This window comes from Amphiura filiformis, chromosome 9 (genome assembly GCF_039555335.1).
Source record: "Amphiura filiformis chromosome 9, Afil_fr2py, whole genome shotgun sequence".
Lineage (NCBI taxonomy): Eukaryota > Metazoa > Echinodermata > Ophiuroidea > Amphilepidida > Amphiuridae > Amphiura > Amphiura filiformis.
In genome coordinates, this window is record NC_092636.1 from 54,960,198 (window position 1) to 54,984,674 (window position 24,477).

General features: G+C 37.3%; 1 protein-coding gene and 1 long non-coding RNA gene across 2 annotated transcripts in view; both read right to left on the minus strand.

Annotated features, from left to right (window-relative positions):
* Nucleotides 1–21,730, minus strand: part of LOC140160156 (vascular endothelial growth factor receptor 1-like) — a 165,380-nt gene extending 143,650 nt beyond the window's left edge. Inside the window, 1 exon segment of the mRNA XM_072183432.1 lies at nt 21,043–21,730. Within this exon segment, the coding sequence (XP_072039533.1) occupies nt 21,043–21,133 (91 nt within the window). The 5' untranslated portion in view covers nt 21,134–21,730.
* On the minus strand, nt 12,685–14,526 carry LOC140160363 (uncharacterized). Its single transcript, XR_011859971.1, has 2 exons — nt 14,353–14,526; nt 12,685–12,763 (listed from the first exon to the last, which is right to left on the minus strand). It is a non-coding gene; the product is annotated as an uncharacterized lncRNA (long non-coding RNA).
* Nucleotides 21,731–24,477: the final 2,747 nt, after the last annotated feature.

The window sequence follows — 24,477 nt, forward strand, 5'->3', positions numbered from 1 at the left end:
CTGACTGAGAAGATACACATGTGTAGTTTATTCAATCAAAATTGAATTACATGACATGAACACACAAACAAACGGAAATATGGTGGTGGTATGTCACCGCAACAAGTTGTCCTGCACAAAGTTCACAGAGAAGTTGTCATAAACAAATAATCATTGCTCACTTTGTCATTATTGTTACATAAATCTATCTATTTGCTGGTATCGATCGTATAATTTCACATTTAAATCATCTTTAGGAAGACAATGGAAACTCTGTAAACAGAAAATCGTTTAACACAAAAGCAAGAATGATAAGGCGCGTGAAAGTCGATTCCGAGTTTATCGTCCCGCCCGCGTCACTTTTTGGAGACCAAAAATACCCGCGTCAAATTTTCAAAAATGCCAACATAATTCATTATTTTCAAAGTATCAGTGTTTTCACCAGTTTTAGCAATTGGAAACATATATTTTTGTTTGTAAAACATATATTCATAACTTGGAAGCAAAATCAGGCTCTTTTCTAACTTTTCTAGTCCTTACCCATATAAAAAACATGTTTATAAATCACATGTATGAGTTTGGCTTTATCAACACGCATTTCAGGTCAATAATGAAATCTGATGAAATAATGAAAAATGAAAAAGTCACCTCACCAACCTGGGAAAAAAAGTGACGATAAACTCGGAATTGACTTTCATGGGCCTAACTGTAATTTTTTCATAGGCCTACTAACAAAATAAATTGGAAATTGCATTTTTATGTCAAAGAGAGATCAATTTTAAGATAAAATATTATGATAAAATTTGGGCACTGAAATTTACCTCAAATGAGAGTCAAATTACAGTTTACACAAATTTACATTGTCATCTTCACTTAGTTGGATAGTATTACAAAATCTGATGTTGAATGTTTGATAAGAACAGATGCTCTGTTCATACTTTGCCACAAACCTTTAGATTAAAGACACCTTGAAGTCTAATGGCATCGTATTTTCTCAAGTTGTTCTCAACATCTGAAGACTGAGAGGACTCACTCTGCACTGTTTGGGGATGTGCATACTTTGAAAAGTCTGATCACATATATTGGAACACAGATAAAGTACAGTAATCTGAGCTTGGTGCTATAAACTTTTCACTCAAACAATATGTAGGCCTACTAATTTGGTAAACTCTTAAGATTTTGTGCTTTGTGTGGATATGGCCGCCCCTATATAATATTGAACAGCTCAGAAGCCTTATTAAAGGGCTCTTTAATGTAATTAGCAACCTCCCTGGAGGGAGATTCATTTCCTGGTGGATCACTAAATGAACCTCTTCCTGTCCTATCTCTACTTATTAAACTCTTACACTATGAACACAAATTGTCTCTTGCAAGGACATAGTTCAAATACCCCTTACTTAACAGTCCAAGCTGAAAATTTGACCTCAAGATACAGAGTATGAGTTTGTGTACCCAAATGTTCAAAGGTCATTTTTTGAATGTACAAACATATTGGGGTAATAGAACTGTGTCTTGACAGATGAGATTGCTTGTTTGAGATCCTTGTGATCCACATGTTTAATACTGCTTGCCTTGCTAGCTGTGCCCTACATTAGTTGCATAGACCCTATTCCTTTCTACAATTCCAGGGTCTAAGCTGAGAGCTTTACTAAATCGATTTTATATGGTCAATACTTAGAACCAGAAATTAATAAATGTGAGAGAACTTATCTGTATTAAAACAAAGTACTTGTATTCTGCTTCATTTCTACAATAGTTTGTTTGATAAAATTGGTATTTACATTACATCGATTCCCCCAGCAATGTCTACTGTACATGTATGCTCTGTACTAAAAGGCTTTGAGTGTTGCATTTTATGGCTTTATTAGCGTCATCTGACTGAATTATTTTTCCATGAAAATCATCATCATATTTGTAGACAAAATCAAAATCACCATTTGTTCTAGTTAAACAGAAATTAATATGCTTTGACAGGAAAAATCTGTTTACTAAACTATTCTCCAGTGATATTCTCTTATTTTGTTAAACTAGTGACAAAAAGAGAGGATTGTCTCTCAAACTTGAGCGTGTATCTTTGTGAAAGTAGTTTTGTCGCATAGCTCTCTCGCGCATGTGGTCAGCTCATTTTATGCAATTTTTCTTTTTTGTTTGTTCTCAGAACAAAACAAAAAATTTAAAAACAAACCTGTAAAATGGGCTAAAAATACAAAATCCTGCATAATGATAATCAACAGCTTTCTTTGTTTACTAAAAAAGAAAAGCACAGCCTGTAGCATTTTTTTGCCATATGTTTATCAGCCTGAATAAGTAATATAAAGTAGGCTTAATACATAAATGGGCTTCAGCCTTCATTCACCATCTCTCCCCCACCCCATTCTTTCCTCATATTATATTGCTTGGTAACACAATTGTTGCAAAAATAGAGTGCAAATGTAGGGCCTGTACATATACTGAAAAGATTTGCCTTTTAAATGGCACATATATGGGCTTCCTTGACAAAACTGGAATTTTAGGGCATTTGTTGAGATTTTCAGAGGAGGGTGCTCTCTATGGTGCTCTCTATTTGAACATAGATCCTATAAAGGAATGATTTGAATGTGAAACTTACCCTTAATACCTTAATAAAGGCAAGGATATGGAGCCCATGTGTTGCCATTCAGGCCATGAATTATGATGGTATATACATTGTATCATCTTCTCTCTCTCTCTTTCTCTCTTCCCCTCCACCTCTCTCTATCTCTCCTCTATATCCTTTCCCTCTGCCACTCTCTCTTGCTTCCTCTCTCTTCACCACCCTTGTTCATATCATACAGTATTGTGTGTGGTCAGTATGAACACAGCCACCATAATAGCGATAAAATAATAATAACTGCAAGGTAGTATTAAGTCATTTATCAGACTATGCTTCAATCTGTAAACATTTCATTAATAAATGTGGTTCTTAACAGCTTCTCACTCTCCTTCTTTCTCATAAAACATTAATAATCAAGACACTTCTTGCCTCACACAATCATGACGATGACATGTATGGCAACCGTACAGCTTCATCCCAGCAAACACAAAGCATTTTCCCCAACATTTTCAAAAGGGCACGCAAAGATTGCCAGAAAATGTTTTAAATGTGGAGTTAAAAGAAAATGATTTAACATTTTCAAAAGTTGACATAAAATATTGTAACACTTCACCAACCCTGTTAGCAAATCAAATTATAGAATAGACACCCCTTGCTGCTAGAAAACCAATTTGGCCAAATTTTTCAACTATTTGCAATGAAACATTTTACAGTAACCTTTTGACAATTTTTGATATGCTGTACATGTAGGCCTAGAATGTTTTCCAATGTTTTTCTAATCTTTAAACAACCTGACATCCCCATACACCTCTGTCATGCAATCCTATTCTCAACAAAATCACTTCCACATTGGGAGTTATTTATAAATTTGACATGACCTGGTATTTCCTATTCCTTTGATTATGTTTTTGTGTTTTTACTGATCTACTATGTAGGCTTATATGTGCATGACTGGGCCTATATTCTATAAACTAATATTTAAAAGATGATGATTCAATTGCATCGCACACTACCATCTTGGTTGAATGACGACATCACCCCACCTACCGAGTTTCAGATCAGTATTCAATCCATTTATACGATATGAGAGCCAAAAATGTGTATTTTACTATGGGTCTGTAGCATTATACATCACTAGGATCCACAACATGTTCATCAGGGCACAGTTCTTTAACCCCAATATATTTGTACATGCATTGAATGACATTTGAAACTTTGGGTACAAAAACTCTACTCTGCATCTTCAGGTCAAAATTTGCATTATTACTGTTTAATTAAGGTTATTGAACTATGCCATTGGGATGAGGCCATTGTGGTCCATAGTGCATGTAGGAACTGCCAGTTCTGGAACTGGATCACTATTCTATTTCACATTTTCAGACATTCAAATGATGACATATCCATATCTCCCAAGATCATGTACCTAAAATGACACATGTATATATTTATGTTTATCATCATTTTCCCATCAACAACATGATCCCTCTCATGCTCCTCTGGCATAATTATTTGGTATTTTACATTACTATAAATAGAAAGCATCAGAACAGGTTGAAATCCCATCAAATACCGCTTCCATATTTCTTAGACTCATGTCCATGCTTCTCAAGCAACTGCTGAGTAGCTACAAATCAAGTTCTAAACACTTGAGTCTGTTGCTGAGACTAGCCATGTTTGTGGCACTTGTTTCTGAAAATGCTGCAAGTTCACTACACAGGGGAACCATATCCACAGGAAAACTTGTTGGGCTTGTGGAAAGAAAAATGAATGGAACAGGTGTGATAAAAGCTTGTATGGTTTCCTAGTAGTAGGCCTAGATTGTCACCAGGGGACTAACCCAGCTTTCAAACAATTTGGGCATGGTTTCAAAATTATATAAATAGGGAAAGTGCCTAGAACATCCAAAAACACTGCCTTGACACCACAGATCATGTTCTTTAGAGAAATTATGGTTTACCCATGAAAATAACTCAATGACTCCTAAAGTTACAAGTTGTATAAACCTCTACTATGAACCCAATTCTGTCCTCCATATTTGTACCACGGTGTAATTCGCATGATAATACAATAAAACAGTGATAGGTATGATTGGTTGTGGAACTGAACTAAACACCTGTCCCTGTGTCACTTAGAACTTAGAACCAACATGTCTGCCATTTTTGTGTGCACAGCGAGATGCACGCCAATGTGCGCACCTGTGCATGTGTAAACGCAGAAGTGAAATCCAGCTATGGATGTAGGCCTATAATACTATATCATCCCCCTGCAACCAAATGATGCAGGTCTTTCTAGGGTCTGTGGGTCACTTACTCATTTGTGACCAGAGCTCAAAATAAACAGGTTAGTGCCAGGTCCAAGGGCAATTTTACCCCTGCCAAAAACAGCAGAAACATAAATAATGTAACCATGGCCAAGTTGATCAGAACCAACACATTCTTTTCATGAGACAATAAATTTCTTCAGGCCCTGCATTTCCTGACTAGAATTTCATTGAGGAACACCATTGGAAAAAGTCAAACCTCAAGCTTTGGCAGTGCTAGACTTGATTGTAATAGATGACTCTTGCAGCCACAGATCAAGTGATTCACCACATGGCCTCAAGTTCAGACACAGTGTCAACACCCAAGTTTAGTGAAAGATAAGCATCTGCAATCTGCTAAATCATTTGATTTTTTTTCTTCTTCTTGAACTTCTTCTTCATGATCTTGTGGTAAAGTACAAAAGTTGTTTTGGTTTAAATGATGTTACATATCTGGTACTAACATGTGTGGACACAGTGCAGGATGCACATCAAGTCAACCAACCACTAATTTGAATAGTAATACTACATGTAGTAGGCCTATTCAATTTCTTTGCATTATACAAACTGTATGCACTATGCAGGTTCAATGTATGATGCATGGGGGTTATTTTGTTACTTCCTTTTATAAAGAAAGACAATTACAGAGCCATTGCATAATTATCAAATGTCTTGAATCTTATTAATTGTGAAATCCAGCATAGAGACATTTATAGAATTTATGCATCAAATTACCAACTATTTTTTGTGGCAAAATAAAAAATAAAATTGATAATAATAAATTCAAAGATTTCAGAAATTCCAAGGAATATAAGGCGAGTGAAAGTCGATTCCGAGTTTATCGTCCCCCGCCCGCGTCACTTTTTGGTAACCAAAAACACCAGCGTCAAATTGTCAAAAATGCCAAAATAATTCATTATTTTCAAAGTATCAGTGTTTCACCAGTTTTAGCAATTGGAAACATATATTTTTGTTTGTAAAACATATAAATTCATAACTTGAAAGCAAAGCGAGGCCCTTTTCTAACTTTTCTAGTCCCTACCCATATAAAAACATGTTTATAAACAACATGTATGAGTGTGGCTTTAAATCAACACGCATTTTAGGTCAATAATGAAATCTGATGAAATAATGAAAAATGAAAAATGAAAAAGTCACCTCACCAACCGGGGAAAAAAAAGGGACGATAAACTCGGAATTAACTTTCATTGGCCTAAGATTTTGCCAATGTTACTCTAACAGTGTAGGATCTGACATGCATGGTTCATGAGATATAGAAGTTTGGAACAAAAATGCTGATTCTCAAGACTCTTTCCCATTTTCTCTTTTGCCCATTAAAGAACCCAAGACCTCTTTGGACTTCCAAAGAACAAAATCCTGTGGTCCACTTTCAGGAAGCCATGCATGACAGGTACTAAGTATGAGCTACGGATTATTAAGTTTTGAAAGCTTAGCTTGTCTGCATCATCTTTAAGTGACTTTAATAATTGTAAAACTAATTAAGGAATCTGAAAGACAATAGCATGTTAATAAATAAAATATTGCAAAAGTCGAGAGTCTAAATAATGAACATATAGGAAGCAGCTTTGCCACAGGGCTAGGTGGACACTGAAACTGCATGCATAAATAGTCTAGCCTAGAAGCAACCGTCACCCACCTGGATAAGCTGGTGACACTTATATTATAAGAATAAGTGATCTATTAAAGGACATCCAACTGGCATATTGGAAATCGGAAGGTGTTCTGGCCAATTTATAATAAATGCACCAAGCTCATTTACGCTCAACCTCAAGTTATTTATAAATTTCATGGTGTCTGAAGATCCTGGAAGTAAACAGTATGCAAACAGTACACACAAGTTCATCAACTTGGTAAAGAATAAACATTGAAATTGTCATCAACTTTTTTTACTTGTACTTCAGTGGTATTCAATTTAATCAAATTTTTTGACTGATTTTACTATGTAATATTTAAAAATTTCAAAAGGTAACCATAAAGCACACAGGTTTAAATCTTATATTACTAAGTCAACAGAGAGTTTCAAATGAGACCGTCCATATTAGACATGTTAGAGATACTCAGATGTCCCTCAAAGGATCTTTTATCATCAGTAATAAATGCAAAATCTTTCTAATAGCTCTAGGTTATTCCTGCTTTCACCTATGGGTACCCTACAAATCATTGCCCAGTGGGCACACCCGACGTTGAAATCACGTTGAAATCAGGTTGACGTATCGACGTTGAAATCACGTTGTATTTGCAAATCGACTCTAACCTGATTTCAACCCGATTTCAGCGTTGATTCAACGTCGAAATTTCAACCTAATTTCAACCTGAATCCCACGTTGTATTGACGTCGAAATTTCAACCTAATTTCAACCTGAATTCAATCCGATTTTGACCTGATATTTATTTAAATAATTATAATTATTATAGGCCTATAGTAATAAATTTATACGTGCCGTGTAGAACCTCGCCGCTGTGGTCCGTCTGGGAGAATATTATCATGAATTCATGATTATAGGCTAGGCCTGGCATCGCCCCTGGGTAACTGGTATCGCCGTCGTTGTCGGTGCAGAGGGCCGGTGCAGTCGGCACACATACGCGGGATGCAACCGGGTGTGGAGTCGTGGTGAGCCGCGCGCAGTGGTCACGCCGTCGTTGTCGGTGCAGAGGGACGGTACAGTCGGCATCCATACGCGGGATGCAACCGGGTGTGGAGTCGTGGTGAGCTGCGCAGTGGTCACGCCTCGTTGTCGGTGCAGAGGGCTGGTGCAGTCGGCATCCATACGCGGGAGTCAACCGGGTATGGAGTCGGAGGGCCGTGAACGGCGGTCATGTTTTTGACCAAAATCACATTTTGATTAAAAATCACATTTTGACCAAAATCACATTTTGACCAAAAATCACATTTTGACCAAAAATCACATTTTTGACCAAAAATCATATTTTTGACCAAAAATCACATTTTTGACCAAAAATCATTTTTGACCAAAAATCACGTTTTTGACCAAAAATCACGTTTTTGACCAAAAATCACATTTTGGACCAAAAATCATATTTTGACTAAAAATAACATTTTGACCAAAAATCACTTTTTGACCAAAAATTACATTTTTGACTAAAAATTAAATTTTGACCAAGATTCACATTTTGACCATAAATCACATTTTTGACCATAAATCACATTTTTGACCCCTGACCAAAATAACATATTTTGAAATAAAAACACATTTTGGACCAAAAATCACATTCATGACCAAAAATCACATTATTACCTAAAACATTTTGTCAAAATCTAATTTTTGACCAAAAATCACATTTTGTTTCAAGATGGCCACCACTGAGTAAACATGCAACTTTTGGAATCTTCTTGGTATCCGATTTTGCTAATTTCTCACCTTTTCATATCAGTTTATCGTAATAGCCTCAATTTGATGATTTGACCTATTTTTACCCTTCAAATTAGAGAATAAACGATAGGAATTTTTATTTTGCCTATCCTCTACCGTGTGATAGACGACAGGCAGGTCCAATATTTTGAGTAGTGGATGCCGGCGCAGCGGTATCCACTACGATAAAAATATTGGACCTGCCTGTCGCCTCATCATAGGTAGAGGATAGGCAAAATAAAAATTCCTATCTTTTATTCTCATTCTTAGTCAGTTAAATATTATTTTAATAACTGTAAACAATTTTTAAAGCAAAAACTAAGTTACCGTCATAAAAACTCCCCTCATTATAAAATGAACGAAACTTGTTTACAACTTTACGTATTCTGTTGCGCGTACTGCTAGCGCGTTCGCGTATTCCGCACTAATCTACGCATCCAGCGCGATACATACGCGCACCTCTACACGCGCGTGTTACGGATTATCAAGCGCATGATGACGTGGGGTCGTCTGCGGCCTGATAGACGGCACCCAAAATCATGCGATTGTCCAATCAGAAATGTGTCTCTGAACTAGACCACTCCCACTGACTAAGAATCCTAAATAGCTTTCCATAGATTTTAGGTGCAAAAGCGTCGCGTTTTAGGCCATAAGTCGAGTTATTGTCGGTTTATATAAAGGTATAAAACGTTTTAATAACGTTCTAAAACACTTTTGAAAAATAGATGCACGATTTTAACATAATGTTATTAAAGAGTTGACAAAGCATTTTGTTTACCTTTATAATGCGAGTAATACAGCAATAAATACTAAACAATTCTGGTTTATTTTTTCAAGATGTGCCGCCATTTTTAAAATGGCCGCTGCCTTAACAACTGCCTGAAAACAACAACAACAAACACATGTACATAATATACAGGACACCTCTTTCACCTATTATTGGTATAAAATCAACCAGAAATATTATAGTGCTCTAGCTGTAGAACAATTATTTTGGATATGAGGTAATCCATTATTTTTTCAAGATGGTATAGCCAATTTCAAAGTGGCTGCCGCCTTTATTTTTAGCTGGAAAACACACACAAAAAAACTGCATATTTATGTTCTAAAGATTCAAAACTAGAAACAGTTCTCTCAACAATTTTTGAATAATTAAAAATACGGGTTAAAAAGGATCAAAAATTGGGATATTTTAAGGTCCTTATTCAAAAAAAATTCTGTCTTTAGAACATAGATATGCGATTTCAATAGATTTTGAAATTCAGTGTAAGTTGTTATGATTTCATATTATAAAACATATTATCATACACATCGCAAATCCAAAATAAAATCAGCTCCGTCCTTTTGATTTTCAAGTTACTTTACATGTGTCATACTTTGATACAATTTGTATCAAAACGCATCCTAAACACTTATCTTCAACACTCTAAATGCTAACGTTTAGCTATTAAAGCGACATGTTTAGATAAGTAACAACATCATAGGACTTCTTCTGATGACGATGTGTGTCACACATCGACAATTCAAGGTTACTTGGATATTTGTGCTGAAAGTCAGTTTAAACTTTTAGAAATTAGATATGTAAGCTTTTTATTTGTGATTTGTGATGTTTAGGAGTTGGTGTTGCCAAAAATACCAATCGTTTCGTGAAAATGTGGAAAACAATATTTTCTTTTATTCCTAAGCACTTTAATGAGTCTCCGGCAATCATAATATCATGCCTTATAAATGTTAGAAAGACAATAATCAAGCCCGAATCACATGGTCGCCATGAGTTTGTTTTAGATAAAACCACGTGATTCGTGCTTGATTATTATTTTTCTTACATAGGGCATATTGTTGTGATAGGCGGAGCCTTCCTTTAAAAAGTGTGTATTTGTTTAAAAAGTGTTACGAGCTGGACATTTAGAACTTAAACACATTAGATTTGTGATGGTTCTCAAAAGAACTCGTTAATTTTCAAGAAGTATTTTATGTTAAAGTGTGAGGGTTATCCATAGGCCTATGTACTAGGAGGACACTTTAGAACTTGACCCTTTTGGAACCTTTAAGAATGTACTGGATGCAACGTGCCCATTATACTTAACTAGATTTCGCGGTTCTCGGGTCGGGCGCTGCTCGTGATAGGCCTATTTCTAATTACCCAAACCCGTTACCCATATACCTGCCCTGACTTTTTAAACTACTATGAAATGCATCTCTCAATGATCAAGACCCAACTTTACACAACTTAATCAACTCTGTTTGTTTTTATAGGTGTGATGCTGACTTCGGTAGTTCGGTAGGCCTACCCATAATCTGGAAACCCATCATTCGCCTCTTCCTAGCCCTGCCCTGTTACCACATTTATAGAAACCGAAATTAGTATCTGGACGTGGATATACCCAGCAAACACAAAAACGTTTTAAAAATGTTTTAAATAAGTTATATTTTGGCTTTTGGTTTAAGTGAAAACGTTCAACAGTTAATAACATTAAAATGTCGGGTTATATAAAGGTCATGATAACGTTTAAAACGTTTTGTATGAAAACACACTACAACAATATTTTTGTCAATACTTAAATAACATTATGTTAAAATATTTGAACCCAGCAAAGACAGAAATGTTCTTGTTGAAAAAAACACATTTTAATAACATTTTATATGAAGGTCATAAAAACGTTTGAAAACGTTATTGCAAATATTTTGGGGAACATTTTTTCCCAAAATAAGATTCTGTTTAGAATGTTTTGTATCGAGTTTTCAAGAATGTTTTTGGAATGTTATCAAAACGTTTTTATACCCTTTATATAACCCGACATTTAGGCCCTACACGTTTTCTGTAAAACATTTTTGTTTGCTGAGCAGTAGATTATCAAATTTTTTTAAGGTTATGAAACCGTTTTATACTCTTAATATTCCTTTTATATAACCCGACATTTAAACGTTTTCTGACAACCTTTTGCGAATGATGTCGAAAATGTTTTGTGTTTGCTGGGTAGGCCGTTACTAAAGTAATGAAATCAATCGCGAGAAACGTGAACGCAAAAACGGTTCATATGCCTTCCGGAAATAGTCATGTTCTGCTGAAATAGGCCTATAATTATTGGTCCGATGAGATGCACGTGTTTGGTGTGTGCACGTGTTCGGTATTGAAATATGTGTTGAAAATAAGGCCTATAATTATTGGTCCGATGAGATGCACCTGTTAGTCACACTGCTTTTCCGGTGCGCGTGCTGTACTCCGCGCACACTCCCGTTGATACTCGCGATAGCGCATATAGACATGGGATAGCGCACCGCGAGCACGCGATAGTGCATCGCGTGAACGCGAACCGCGCTGACGCGAACGCGAAAGCGAGCGGACAGAGGGACAGACGGACGGACGGACACGCCGTATATAAATTAGTATTAAGATGTTAATATACTTAACGTAAAAATCCTGAGTAAAATGTCAAGTTTTTCTTCTTTTCACGTTACAACTAACTTAAAACTTCTGATACCATGTAAGGTATCTTTAACATAATTATGGTTTCTAATTCCTGACTTTTGATACACTAACATGATAACTAAACTGGAAATTGTTGATAGATTATATAACTGAATACTTCTATTTTTCTCATGGAAGAACTTCACAGAACTTTCTTAGACTGATATACAGATAGTGTGATCAATAGCTTTGGAATTGTTCTGCGTTTGCTTCTGCTTCTGCTTTGATACTCCTCAACGCTACATTTGTAACCAGACGAGGAGAACTCTGGAACCTAGAGTTAATGAGTGTATTTTTGAAGTACAGTCAACAGTACCGGGGTGATCCCCTGCAATCCACCCTTCAATGTATTTAAAGGATCCTTGTGCTCAGTTTTAGCTGAAGGAGATAAGCATCAAAAACGTCAACCCTACCAGTAGGCTTATATCGCATTGATGTCATCAATACCAATATTACTTGAAGAAAATCTAGACCAGAATGTGTATTTGCTTGCTTAGTTGTTCAACTTGTTTCTTTCTATGTTAAGACACATATCATAGAGCTGATGGGTTTGCACATTTTGACCAAAAATCACATTTTGACCAAAACACTTTTTGAAGTTGGTCCGTTTCACAGTTCCTGGAATGTGAGGCGTGAGTACATTCCATCTGCGGGCTATATGGAATGAATGATGACTAACAACTTGAGTTAGATCTGATGTACGTGGCAGCAACTGCTTTACGATGGACCCAAAGGCAGAATTTGAAGGAGGGTCGATCTGTGATGTGAATGACCCGCCTCTGGACTGTATCTAGCTTTATTCAGTGTCGGAGTTGTTCCATGTCATGCCGTGTCAGTTTACTCCCATCTTTGATTTGACCATGCTCTTGTATTAAAATTATGGCTCTCTCAATTGGCCAGTTCATCCAAAATCTTTGGCTGCATCTAAACTTTCTTAAGTTAAAAGTCAATTTTTTTGATGCTTTATACATTGTACATTGTCATGGACTATAGTCTATTGCATGGCCAATCTTGTTTTGATTCCATTGTCACGTGGCACAACAACACGTCAGCTGTAACGACAAAAATAACAATTTCGGGATTATCATTTGAAAATACATTTCCATAATTTACATTTTGACATAGACATGCAGTATGATTAATATGCTTAGTAATGTAAGATAGTTACTCCTGACTGTTTAGGGTCATTCTGCTGAACAATTCTTAGGGCCATTATTCGGACCAAAAAGAGGGAAATTGTAAAGTATTTTTGCTCTAGTTTCTTTACATAACTAGAGCGATTACCGTACCATAGCTGAACAATGGAGCTTTGGCAGTATATTGTGGTACATGTATATATCAACCCTTTATGACCCCTTTATGACCTTAAATGAATTTTAAAATATTTTAAACATGTTTAGAATGTCATAAGGATCATTGCATTTAAATATCAGCTCAATTGGAGCATTTTTGAAAACATGACCTTTGACCCCTATATGACCTTAAATGAATATTAAATTATTTTAAACATGTTTAGAATGTCAGAATGATCATTGCATTTAAATTTCAGCTCCATTGGAGCATTTTCGGTTCAAATGACCTTTTTTGACCCCTGTGACTCCTTTATGTCCTCTGATGTTAGGAAATATTTTTATTATATTCTTTACTCCTTCCTCTTTCATTTGACATCACTGGGGTTCATGATTTGATTCATACCTTCGTGGCATTTAAAGTTATGTCCATTTCAGACCAAAAGGTTAGTTAGTAACCTAGTAACATACACTGTGATAGGGCAAAATATAGGCTGATACGATTACATGGTTCAGCAAAAAGCAAAAACAAAAACTGAGTTCGCTGAGCTGATTTAGGCTTTATACATTGAATGGCAAGACAGACTAATCGAAGAAAAATTCCAAACGTCTTTAGTTTCGGAACCGGGTGCAAGAAAGAAAGAAAAAGAACTGACCAAAAACACTAGTACAATGACCTAGCACATGAGCATGACTAGACCTGTAGTCTAGGGGTTCACCTATGCTCCCAGCAGTACAATCCAAGCTAGACCTTGCTGCACGATATGACTAGTCTAGGGCTAGGCCTAGGGCCTAAGTTTGTAAATTATAAAATAAACATTTGCCACCCCCCTCAAATGCCAAAGGCCCAAAAGTCTTCTTTTATAACCCCAAAAGTCCACCTTTTTAACCACAAAAAACACCCCTATTAACCCCTGAAGTCCCATATGCGAGCGCATGCTTTCTTGGTCCAAAAATGTCCAAATCCGCCCAGTCCAAAAAGGTCTAAATTTTGAAAAAAAAAGGTCCACTTTTTCAAAATCAGCACCCCCCCCCAAATAAATCCAGACTACGGGCCTGATTGCCCCCAGCAAATATTCCAAACTGGCATGACTGGGTCTTCTACAAAGTACAAGTCATGTCACAAGCATGTCAACTTCAAAGCACTGTTTCGTGTTTCTCGAATGGTGCATGATTGTATATACAGCATGCATGTCATGTGCAGCAGGCATGTAATTTTTAAACTGCTCAGTAAGCTTAACTAATTTAACATATCCTGATGATACAAAATGGAAAACCAAGTTGAAATATACATCCAGCAATGTGTCCAAAAGTCAAGTAGACCTTTAAAGAAAATTTAAATGTTTACTAACCTGTTTTATTTGCAAATTTAGGCCTCAAGTTTATGTACGTCATACGTACGCTTGCAACTCCTTTTGCTTGCTGCTGTACATTGGGCAATATCCACTCTGGAAAAGTGTTGGGCGAAAGCGATATCGCACTACTACAATTTTAATCCAAAAATATAATTTTCGAATGTCCAAACATTTATGGTGGATCTAGGATTAAAACCTGTTTTTAAAGGTCAAAATGCGAATATCCAAAAATTTGAAATTGTTTTTCAACATGTTTCTGATATAGGCCTAGGCCGACTAGCCCTGAGACAAGATGATCCAGATCCAGATCCTACATCAAGTTCAAACAAACGGACACATTCAAGGCATTTGTCATTGGCTGATGCGCCATCCCGCTCGCGCGGCAGTGGCATAAGTTTTGCACTCGCATGTGCGTAGGCCTACTCACAAACACTTGTGCACGCGTGTACGTACCTACAATAATTTGCAAATGCGCGTGCGTAGGCCTACCTGTAAACACTTGTGAACGCGAGAGTGTAGGCCTATACTTGCAAACACTTGCGAATTCGCATGCGTACCCGTAATAACTTTCGCGTACCCATAAACACTTGCGAACTCGCATGCGTACCCGTAATAACTTTCGCGTACCCATAAACACTTGCGAATGCGCATGCGTACTCGAAAACACTTGAAAACTCGACTGCGTAACGCAATGTCTTGTGCACGCACGCGCGTGCGTTCCCGCAATAACTTTCGAACACAAGTGCGTACCCATAAACACTTGCGCATGCGCTTGCGTATTTGCAAACACTTGCGAACGTGCATGCGTACGCATAAACACTTGAGAACGAGTGCATACACGTAAAAACTTGCGAACGTGCGTGCGTACTCGCAAACACTTGGGAACGGGCATGCGTACCCGCAATAACCTGCGCACGCACGCTAGTACTCATAAACACTTGCAAACTCGCGTGCCTACCTGCAATATCTTGCCCGCGCGCATGCGTGCACATAAACACTTGCGAACGTGCGTTTGTACTTGCGTGTATGCACATGTGTACTTGCAAACACTTGCGAACGCGCGTGCGCACCCGCAATAACTTGCAAACACATGTGCGTACCCATAAAGACTTGAACATGTACATGCGTACCCATAAAGACTTGCGCACGCGCGTGCGTATTCGCATATACTTGTGAATGTGTGTACCGGCAATGTACGCAATCGTACCCATGAACACTTGTAAACATGAGTGCGTACTCGCAAACATTTGCGAACGCATGTGTGTACCGGCGATTTAACACTTGTGCACGCGTGTACGTACCGTACCCACCCACAATATCACAATATTTAGAGAGGGCATGCCCACCGACCTCGATCTGCACCTACTGACGCCGGCTACGCCGCGGCGCACACCGCGGCGATATCCGGGCAATACCCCGGGGCGACGTCACATAATCGGGTTAGTAAAATAGAAGATATGCGAAGTTCCAATAGGCCTATTAGGGACCACTCACAAACACTTGTGGGGGGTGATGCAAAAAATCATCGCGAAAGTTTTTCCCCCCTTTCAGTTCTCACAAAATTCAAGGCCGCCCTTTTGACAAGAAAATTATGAGTCAATCCCATAGAAAATCATATAGGCCTAAACTCAATTTTCCTGGGAAAATTTTAGTCATTTTTCAAGGCCCCTGCCGTACCCATAAGAGGGTCAAAACTAAAGCCCCACCCCCACCCTTTTGCAGCGACCCCCCCCCCCCTCCCCACAAGTGTTCACAAGTGTTCACCATGTTGTAGGAATTCCCATAATTATCAACATCAGCCCGCCAATTGAGCGGCGACGGGGCCGTATAGCATACCCCGTACCACCCGGTGTTTTCGGGTAAGTCATTGGAGGTAGTGCACGCCGCGCGCCACTTGAAGAAGGAAAACGGAAGTCCGGTTTAAATCGTTAGATCATGCGGCCTGGATATATAAAATGAAATTTGGGTAAAATCTCAATGCTCTCGACCTTTAAACATGTTAATATACTAGGCATAGGCATATTTCGTCCTAATAATATTTTATGTAAGGTCATTAAGTTGTGCATTGAAACATTGGTTGAAATCAGGTTGAAATTTCAACGTTGTATCAACGTTGAAGTTTCAACCTGATTTCAACCTCCTAATTTTGCATTGAAAGTTGGTTCAAACATGGTTGAAATCAGGTTGAAATTTCAACGTTGTATCGACGTTGAAATTTCAACCTGATTTCAACCAATCTCTAGGTTGAAATCGGGTTGAAATCAGGTTAGGTTCGATTTCGACGTTGTATCAACGTTGATACAACGTCGAAATCCTAACCTGTGCCCACTGGGTGTGCATACACATGCATTGGACACTACACGCAGAACGCAGCGCATCATACAACTTTTATCGTGTGTTCACTGTGTTGGCATCATGTTTTACTTTTATGTGTAAAGGATTGAAAAAACCCGGGGAAAAAACAGTGTACCCTTCAAGATGTATGACACCTCAGTACTTATACCCTGTTGCTATCCTTTATTAAACAGGTAACTGATGAACATTCCTTCAGTTCTTTCTGGAATTTTGGTCTTATCTATACATGTATGTACTTTTCCTGTGACACATCATCTATCAGACTTCTAAAACAAATTGTATTTTGTAAGGAAAAGCCCCTTATTTTGAAATGTGTTACAAATTTATTTGAAACTGAAGGACATTACTTTGTGCTGTGGTATTTTGCTAGCCACTTAGTTTTACTTTTACTGGAGAAGCGAATTGTGCTATACCAAGGCAAATTGGGCAATAGTTATTCTTGAGCAATGTTTACACAATTTATAATCCTGGTTGATAAAAAGGGAAAATTCATTAAATATGGAAAAGGTTTGTGTTTGTTTTCTCTCATATCTGTAATTGTTGCTTCTGTCCCCACATTTTATCTTTGGATTTCCTTTAATTTAGCAACATATTTTCTAAATTTAAGTGATTAATTTTATTCAATATGGCAATCCCATCTGAGTTGCTAGCTGTTCATTCAAACCTAAATTATCAGTCACAATAGTGGTGATGCTTGCTTTGATTCCTTATGACTCCCGCTGCGAGACAATTTGATATCAGGCCTCTGAAAGGAATTTCCTTAATATTTCTGCCAATCTTTGGGCGTAATAATAACAGGTTTACAAAGATCACTTTCTATAAAGATTTTCTGCATCTCTGCATTTGAGTTGAGGTGTGCAGTCAGATGTCTATTATATCATTATGTGTGTGATGTTATTAAATCATCTCTTCTCAAAGCAAACTTGAAATTCTGGGGATTTGCCCATTCAAGTTCATTGTCACTTATTTTATAACCCAAAGCTATACATTAAACTTGATCTTCTTGTATAGGGGGAACATTCTCAACTACCGTTTCCGCTGTGAAATGCCGCTTAACTTTATTCATGATTGTAAAAGGTGTACACACGGGTGTACACATATAAATGTATAATGCAGGAGGAAGCATTAATGGTTATTATTATTAAATCTCAAATTACTCATTTAATTTTTAATAAGAAATACAGTTCTAGCTATATCCATAATCGATACTTTTTCTGAGTTAACATTTTGTTTTGATCATTATAGCAGATCTATATCTGATGTCATCAGATTCAATAGTCATCATAGTTTTGAAAACTTGTCAATGAAGTTGATATAATAATTGGAAAATTAAGAATATTACTCTTGATTCAACAAGTGGCTTACATATCTAATCTACAGCTAACATTGAAACAGATGTTCTGATCTTGCAAGCTCATCCCATTTTAAGCAGTTTACTATGTATGAGAAGGACCTTGAAACAAATTTAATCAATTTTAGTACAAATTGATATGTTATCTATGAAATTCATTAAAATCGCTAAATTTTTCACAAAGTTTGCCCACACAATCACAGACACATAGATATGATATTAGTAGTTAACCCTTTGCAATAGGCCTAGTAGTTAACTCCCTAGCTTAACCATTTAATTTAATATGAATTCAATTTAATAATTTAATATAAACTGTGTTGTCTTTTTAAAGACAGTTCTTGTTGATAATGGTTTGGTTTTTATTGTAGATTGCTTTGAACATGGAGTACTTCCATGCTTTGAAGGAGGTAATTGAAAGAACACTAGTGCATAACAATCAGTATCATGAGTATGCACTGCAAAAACGGTGTTTAGAACGTGAAGGCAAGAAAGTGTTTAGAAATGTTATCTCTTGAATATGGATGTCAGATGAACACCATCACTGTCCAATGTTCAGAAATTTGACACTTGATGTTTAGCTTCTAAACATATGTTTACAAAGTGAAGGCAAAATTGTGTTCAGAAAAGTGTTTAATTTTTAAACACTGTTTTTACAGTGTATCACAGTCACACACAAAATAATCTTTCATGGAATAAATAGCAATATAGCCTGCCTTATTAGCATACCATTTACCCATTTTTGACTAACAACAAATTTCAAAATCTCAGCCCCTAGAACATTATGTTTATGGCAAATGGTAGAATGGTAAACCCCTAGAACCTTTTTTTTAAAGAGTAGCATATTCTGTTTCACCGACTCAAACGACTATCATCCCAGTCTGGGTCCCAGTTTTTAGTTGCAGCCTCCTTTAATACATGTGTTACAAGTAACATGTACTATTCCGACATTTCTAACCTGAAGTTGTGCCAAAGAAACAGGAAATAACTAACTTAGCACCATTTAAATGGATTTTCTCTCATTTTTCAGCAGCCTTGAAAATTTCTTTCGATTTTAAAACAAACATTCAGTTACATGACTTGATTGCAGCAACAGCTTGTCTACGATCTTCTGGAGGATAATTTGAGAATTTTTTCATGGAAAGATTTTACATTTAGAGCTATTTAGTTTGGACACAGATTTAATATAGAAGGATATAATCTGTGGTTTGGATAAAATACTCAAATGGATATGCCAACAGTTGGCAGTATGAAGACACCCCTATTAAGCCCTATATTTGAGTTCCAAATAATTTATTTGCTATCGAGATTACAAAAGAATAGACACTCAAGTGACATCTCGGCAACCAAACCATCGCCATCTGCATGGTCAAGTGTACAATGTACATCAAGTGAAGACGGGATGATGGTCTCCGACGAAAGAGTCAAAGTCACGTACACGGCACCCAGTGCAGGCGCGGCGTGCATATCAATGATATCATCAATCATAATACCTATTTCAAATATATTATGTATTAGTTCTGTGAACATTATTTGTGACGTGTCATGTCAAAAGGAGACACTTTTGGGCAGGTTATCAATTTTGAGGTTTTTACATATCTTAAATATAGGAATATTTTGCTCCACAACGCCGTTGCCCCCAATAAAATCGGACATTCCTAAGCGTAGATATTGAGTTCGTAAGTTATGGTATCATAAAATTGGAAATTGAGATATCGGCCTTTAAAAATATTGTTGACAATGTTGAGAATAGGAATTACCTTGAAAAATGTCTCAAAAATTACAAGATGCCAGTTTTTCCGGTCTGAAACTATCAGACAATATTTTAAACATTAATAACATCACAAATTCGCAACAAACCCAAATTGTGAAAAAAATCACCCCGGGCAGAATTTTGGCTATTTCTCCATTTACGATCGTGCCCAAAAGTGTCTCCTTTTGACATGACGCGTCACATTTAAGCCGACAGCTTGGATTAGTTTAGAAGGTCACCAAAGTGATTCTGTATAAATCATCACACTGGAAGCGTCACTTCTAGGCGCAGTCCTGGGTCCTGTACGCACAGTGGTTTGCCCTTCACAAAATGTTCACTGGGGGTATGGGGTATCGAGGCAATTCCTCCTCCGACGGGATACCTTTCAAATGTGAATCCCGAGTGACTATAAGGTCCCAGGCAAATCCCACAAATGATAGGCCTACGGTTAAAATACTAACGGACATCAAGTTAACATATAGCTCGAACCTCCCAATAAAATATCCTAAAATAATGTTTTACGTATAAGAATTTATAAAGGCCGAGGAGCTTAACTTGACAACAAGTGTCTCGGCTTTGTACATGTAGACCTAGTAGACTGAACCAGGGCAGGGACTGACTCAAAACGGGCAGTAGCGCAGCCCGCAACCAGGCCTGCAACCTGCTAATCCGGTGGTAGCAAAGATCCTAAAACTTTGGTGGTAGTTTTCAGGAGAAGATTGCTTTCGGTCGGCTTCTCTCACAACTTTAACAACCAATTCCATATTGTGCGGTTTCTATCAAGATGCATTTTTCTGCCAGATGCTTTCTGCAATGAGTGATGCACGCCCTCATCCAGTGCCATCAGCCCTTCAGGCTTCACTCAGTTGTTGTTGGGCTCAGCTTTAATATCAGGACGAAAACAAACATTCTTTACAAACTTTAGAGACTTATCAGATTCGCATGAAGATTGAAGATTCGCTATATATCCCTGCCGAGTAATTCAGTCAACTTGCTGAACTGGTGGCAACATTAACACCAATCCGAACATGACCATCCAGCCCTTCCATTCGGGCTGCCGCGACTCCACCACCGTCGTCGCCGCTTTCCCTCCGGCCGGGTGTTTGGAAGCACTCATTTTGCGCAAACAGGACTACGGTACTTAGTATATTCAAAACAAAACAGGTGGTAGTCGGTGGTAGTCTTTTTCACACAGAAATCAAAATCTTGTAACAGACATTATTTTACTTACCATTTGTCACTGAAAACAGCAAAACTGCAGTATATATTGTCAACCATGCAACAGCAGAAAAGTTTCTACTGTTGTGGAGCACCTCCATCATTGGCAATTCAAAATTGCTCTATATATATTTGAGCAAAAATGTATCCAAGTTTCGTATACTAAATCCTCTGAAAATCCACGATAGACTACGTTTACATGAAGATAAAGATTATGTCCTGGCGAAGAAATATCAATATTTACAAATAATCCAGTTTTTCAGTCATTGTTTTTACATATCTCCAGCAAAATATAAATCCACAAACTTGAAAAGTAGTAGTTATCCAGTGGTATCTAGGCTGTAGCTACACAGTCACTGAAAGTCACTTCATGAAATCGGAAATAGTCGTGAGCCATGCGTGTGACACCGCACTCGCCAATTTACGAGCAATTATCATAAAGACTGTATCATTCACGGTGCTTACTCCCTCTGTGTATGAATTACTGCACATGTATGGAACCCAAATTATTGGAGTCTTTTCACAGGGCGGAAGTATCCGTCGATCTAATAGCCACAAAATGGGCGGAGCCTACAGCCTGCGGATCCTCTGTCTTGACGTCATTAAAAAAAAGTGAGGGCACGCTACAAATTTTGTCGGCTGCTTTTGAGACGAAAAGGACAATACAGAAATGAGATCTGAATGGAGGAAGTTGTTGAGATTCTAAGAAGGTATGTTTTTCAAGAGTTTTGAGTGATTTCCTCAACAGACCTTGTTTACATTTGTTTATTTATTTTTTATTTATTCTTTCTTTATTCAGGAAATCCCATTAAAAGGGCATTTCGTGATCCATAGCCTCATCCCCCCCCCCCACAAATTGAGATTTTTATACCACTGGATACCTCAGGCTACAAAATGTTTTTGTACCAAATATTTCTTGCAGATTAATTCATTTAGCAAAAATATCACCAAATTTGAATTTCGGTCTGGTATACCAGAACGAAATTACAACAGTGGCCCATGGAGCAGTGTAATACACATAATCATGCATAACTCGCAAACGCCAAATCGGATCAACTCAAATTTTGGGAATAAGCTTTTTTCGTGGATATCTACTGAAAAATGTCATAAAAAGAGGATGCTAGGATCACAAAATCCCCCTTTAATACATAATTGTATTGGTCTTTCCGAAAGACCTGATATACATAATAATAATGAAAACAATATTTACAAAATGTAGGAACCAAACCTGATACAAAACAGAATGCTATAATAATGTTGAGTTCAAGTAATTCAAATACAAAAACTTATATAGACCAATTGCTTTTTAATTCACCCAAGCTCATAGATTTAAAATTGAAAAAACCAATTGGGTTCTTTGTAGGTTCTTAGGCTTGAAGAACCTTTAAGGAACCATTAAGAAAGCGGCTTTGTTCAAGAAAATGATTTTTTAGTACCAAACACTACTTTTTACTTCTTAACTTTGTGATGAGTCCATGAATTAATTCGGCGTATAGGCCTATTTAAATCTTTGAAAGTTATTTATAGAACTTTTAAGGTTCTTTATAGAACTTTTTAAGGTTCTTTAAGTTTATAGAACCTTATCACTGCTTATCGTTCTACATACAGGGCTAAAAAGGTTTTAAGTTGTACCTTTTTTTTTCTTCTAAGAGTGTACTGGAGTTCTGATGTCTGTAGAGAGCAAAATAGGAGCAAGCATATTAGGCCTATTATGCAAAATTTGGATAGGTACTGAAATTGGACCAACCAGAACAGTAGTCAAAATGAGGAAAGACAAGAGCTTGTGAAGCATTTTAACAATTTTACCTCAATAGCTACTTTTCAAATAACGGGCCAGAAGGACGCGTTATCCGATACCACTATGAAAAAAGAGGGAATGGACTCAATAGATGGAAGAACGGCGAAAGAAAGAATGAGAGAAAGCGGGAGAGAAAGCCGGGAGGGAAAGAAAGGAAAGAATGATATAATGTTGTTAAAAAATGCAAATAAAAATAACCTGACAAGTTGTTTGCGTTCTCCTTCGAGGCCCGGCGTCTCCTTTTTTGGACTATGATCGCAATTTCACAGCGGAAATACAGTACCGGAATGTTTTTCGGTGTGCAAAAATTCTGACCTTGCTAATCACTTCTAAGGACAAGCAAGAGACTTCAACCGATGGCGCGTGGCATGCAATCAACAGATTGACAGATGAAACCGTACGTTCGTGTGTGCTAACTAAACATGTCATTCGTCATATTCGTGTTCGAGTCCTGCAAACTTTAGTAAAAAATGCTGCAAAGTTTCCAAGTTCTTTATTTCTCGACCCAAGGACTAAGAGCATAGGCCTAATTGTACACAAATTAACAATAAAAAAGGGTTCTATTAGGACTTGAACCCCTCTTGGCCACTCTACCGAACCCTCAAGAAAGAAGATTCTTCAAACTGAAAGAACAGTTAGGTTCTTTGAAGGGAGTTATTTAACCCGTTGTTTATAAAAACACTTTAAAGAACCATTTCTGGTCTATAGCTTTTATTGAACCTTTTTGGTCGTTTCGAGGACACTGATTTTCAACTTTTTTTTATTTTTTATAGACTGAGCGTGATATAGTCTGGACTATAGTGGGGTATGGGGTGTCATACCGCACACCTCATATTCACATTGGACCAGTTAACCCGTTTGGTATAACCAAAGGAAACAGCCCGGTGGGGCACATCACATTTTTGGTGGGTAGGCCAGTGGCGTATAGGGGGGGGGGGGGCAGGGGGAAACGTGCCCCGGGCGCTACCCCGAGTGCTCCATTTTCAACGAAACTGGAACTGTTGTTCGTCATGCCACTATAATGTAGACTAGCATTGTGCTTTATTTACCAGTAGGCCTGTAGGAAATATCATGTCACAAAATAAATTATTGTCAATCATGTTTATATGTGGGTTGACTGGTCTATTTCAATATTTAGTCTGATTCATCAACCTATATAACTTTCATTTTCTTGTTTTGCCACGATGCAAACATTAATGTGAACGTTAATTTAGGCCTCACATTTTTTACCAGATTCCGTCACTCTGGCACAAAGACCTTACACCCTCTTTAACGGGGTTTTGACTTCAATTGGTTAGGCAATTTAATTCATTTTCCCCTCAAATCATCGAAAATAATTTAATAGGTGGGCATCTGTAATTATTAGAATACTGGCATCCAGTCGTATATGGATTTTCTGAAGTGAGCAAAATAATTTACTGGGTGGGCATTTTGGGGGCAATGTGCAAGTTTAATTTTACTGGGTTGGTAAAATAATGTACTGCGTGGGCAAATTCCCACCAAGTTTCCTGTTATTTACCTCCCTGATTTATAAATGGTCTTGAATCAATTTTTATTTTGAATGACACCAAGTGAACTTATAATGCCTAAATTTGAACGTAAGGATGAAACCAATTGCGTTTCATACGCTATATCTTTCCCAATACACCT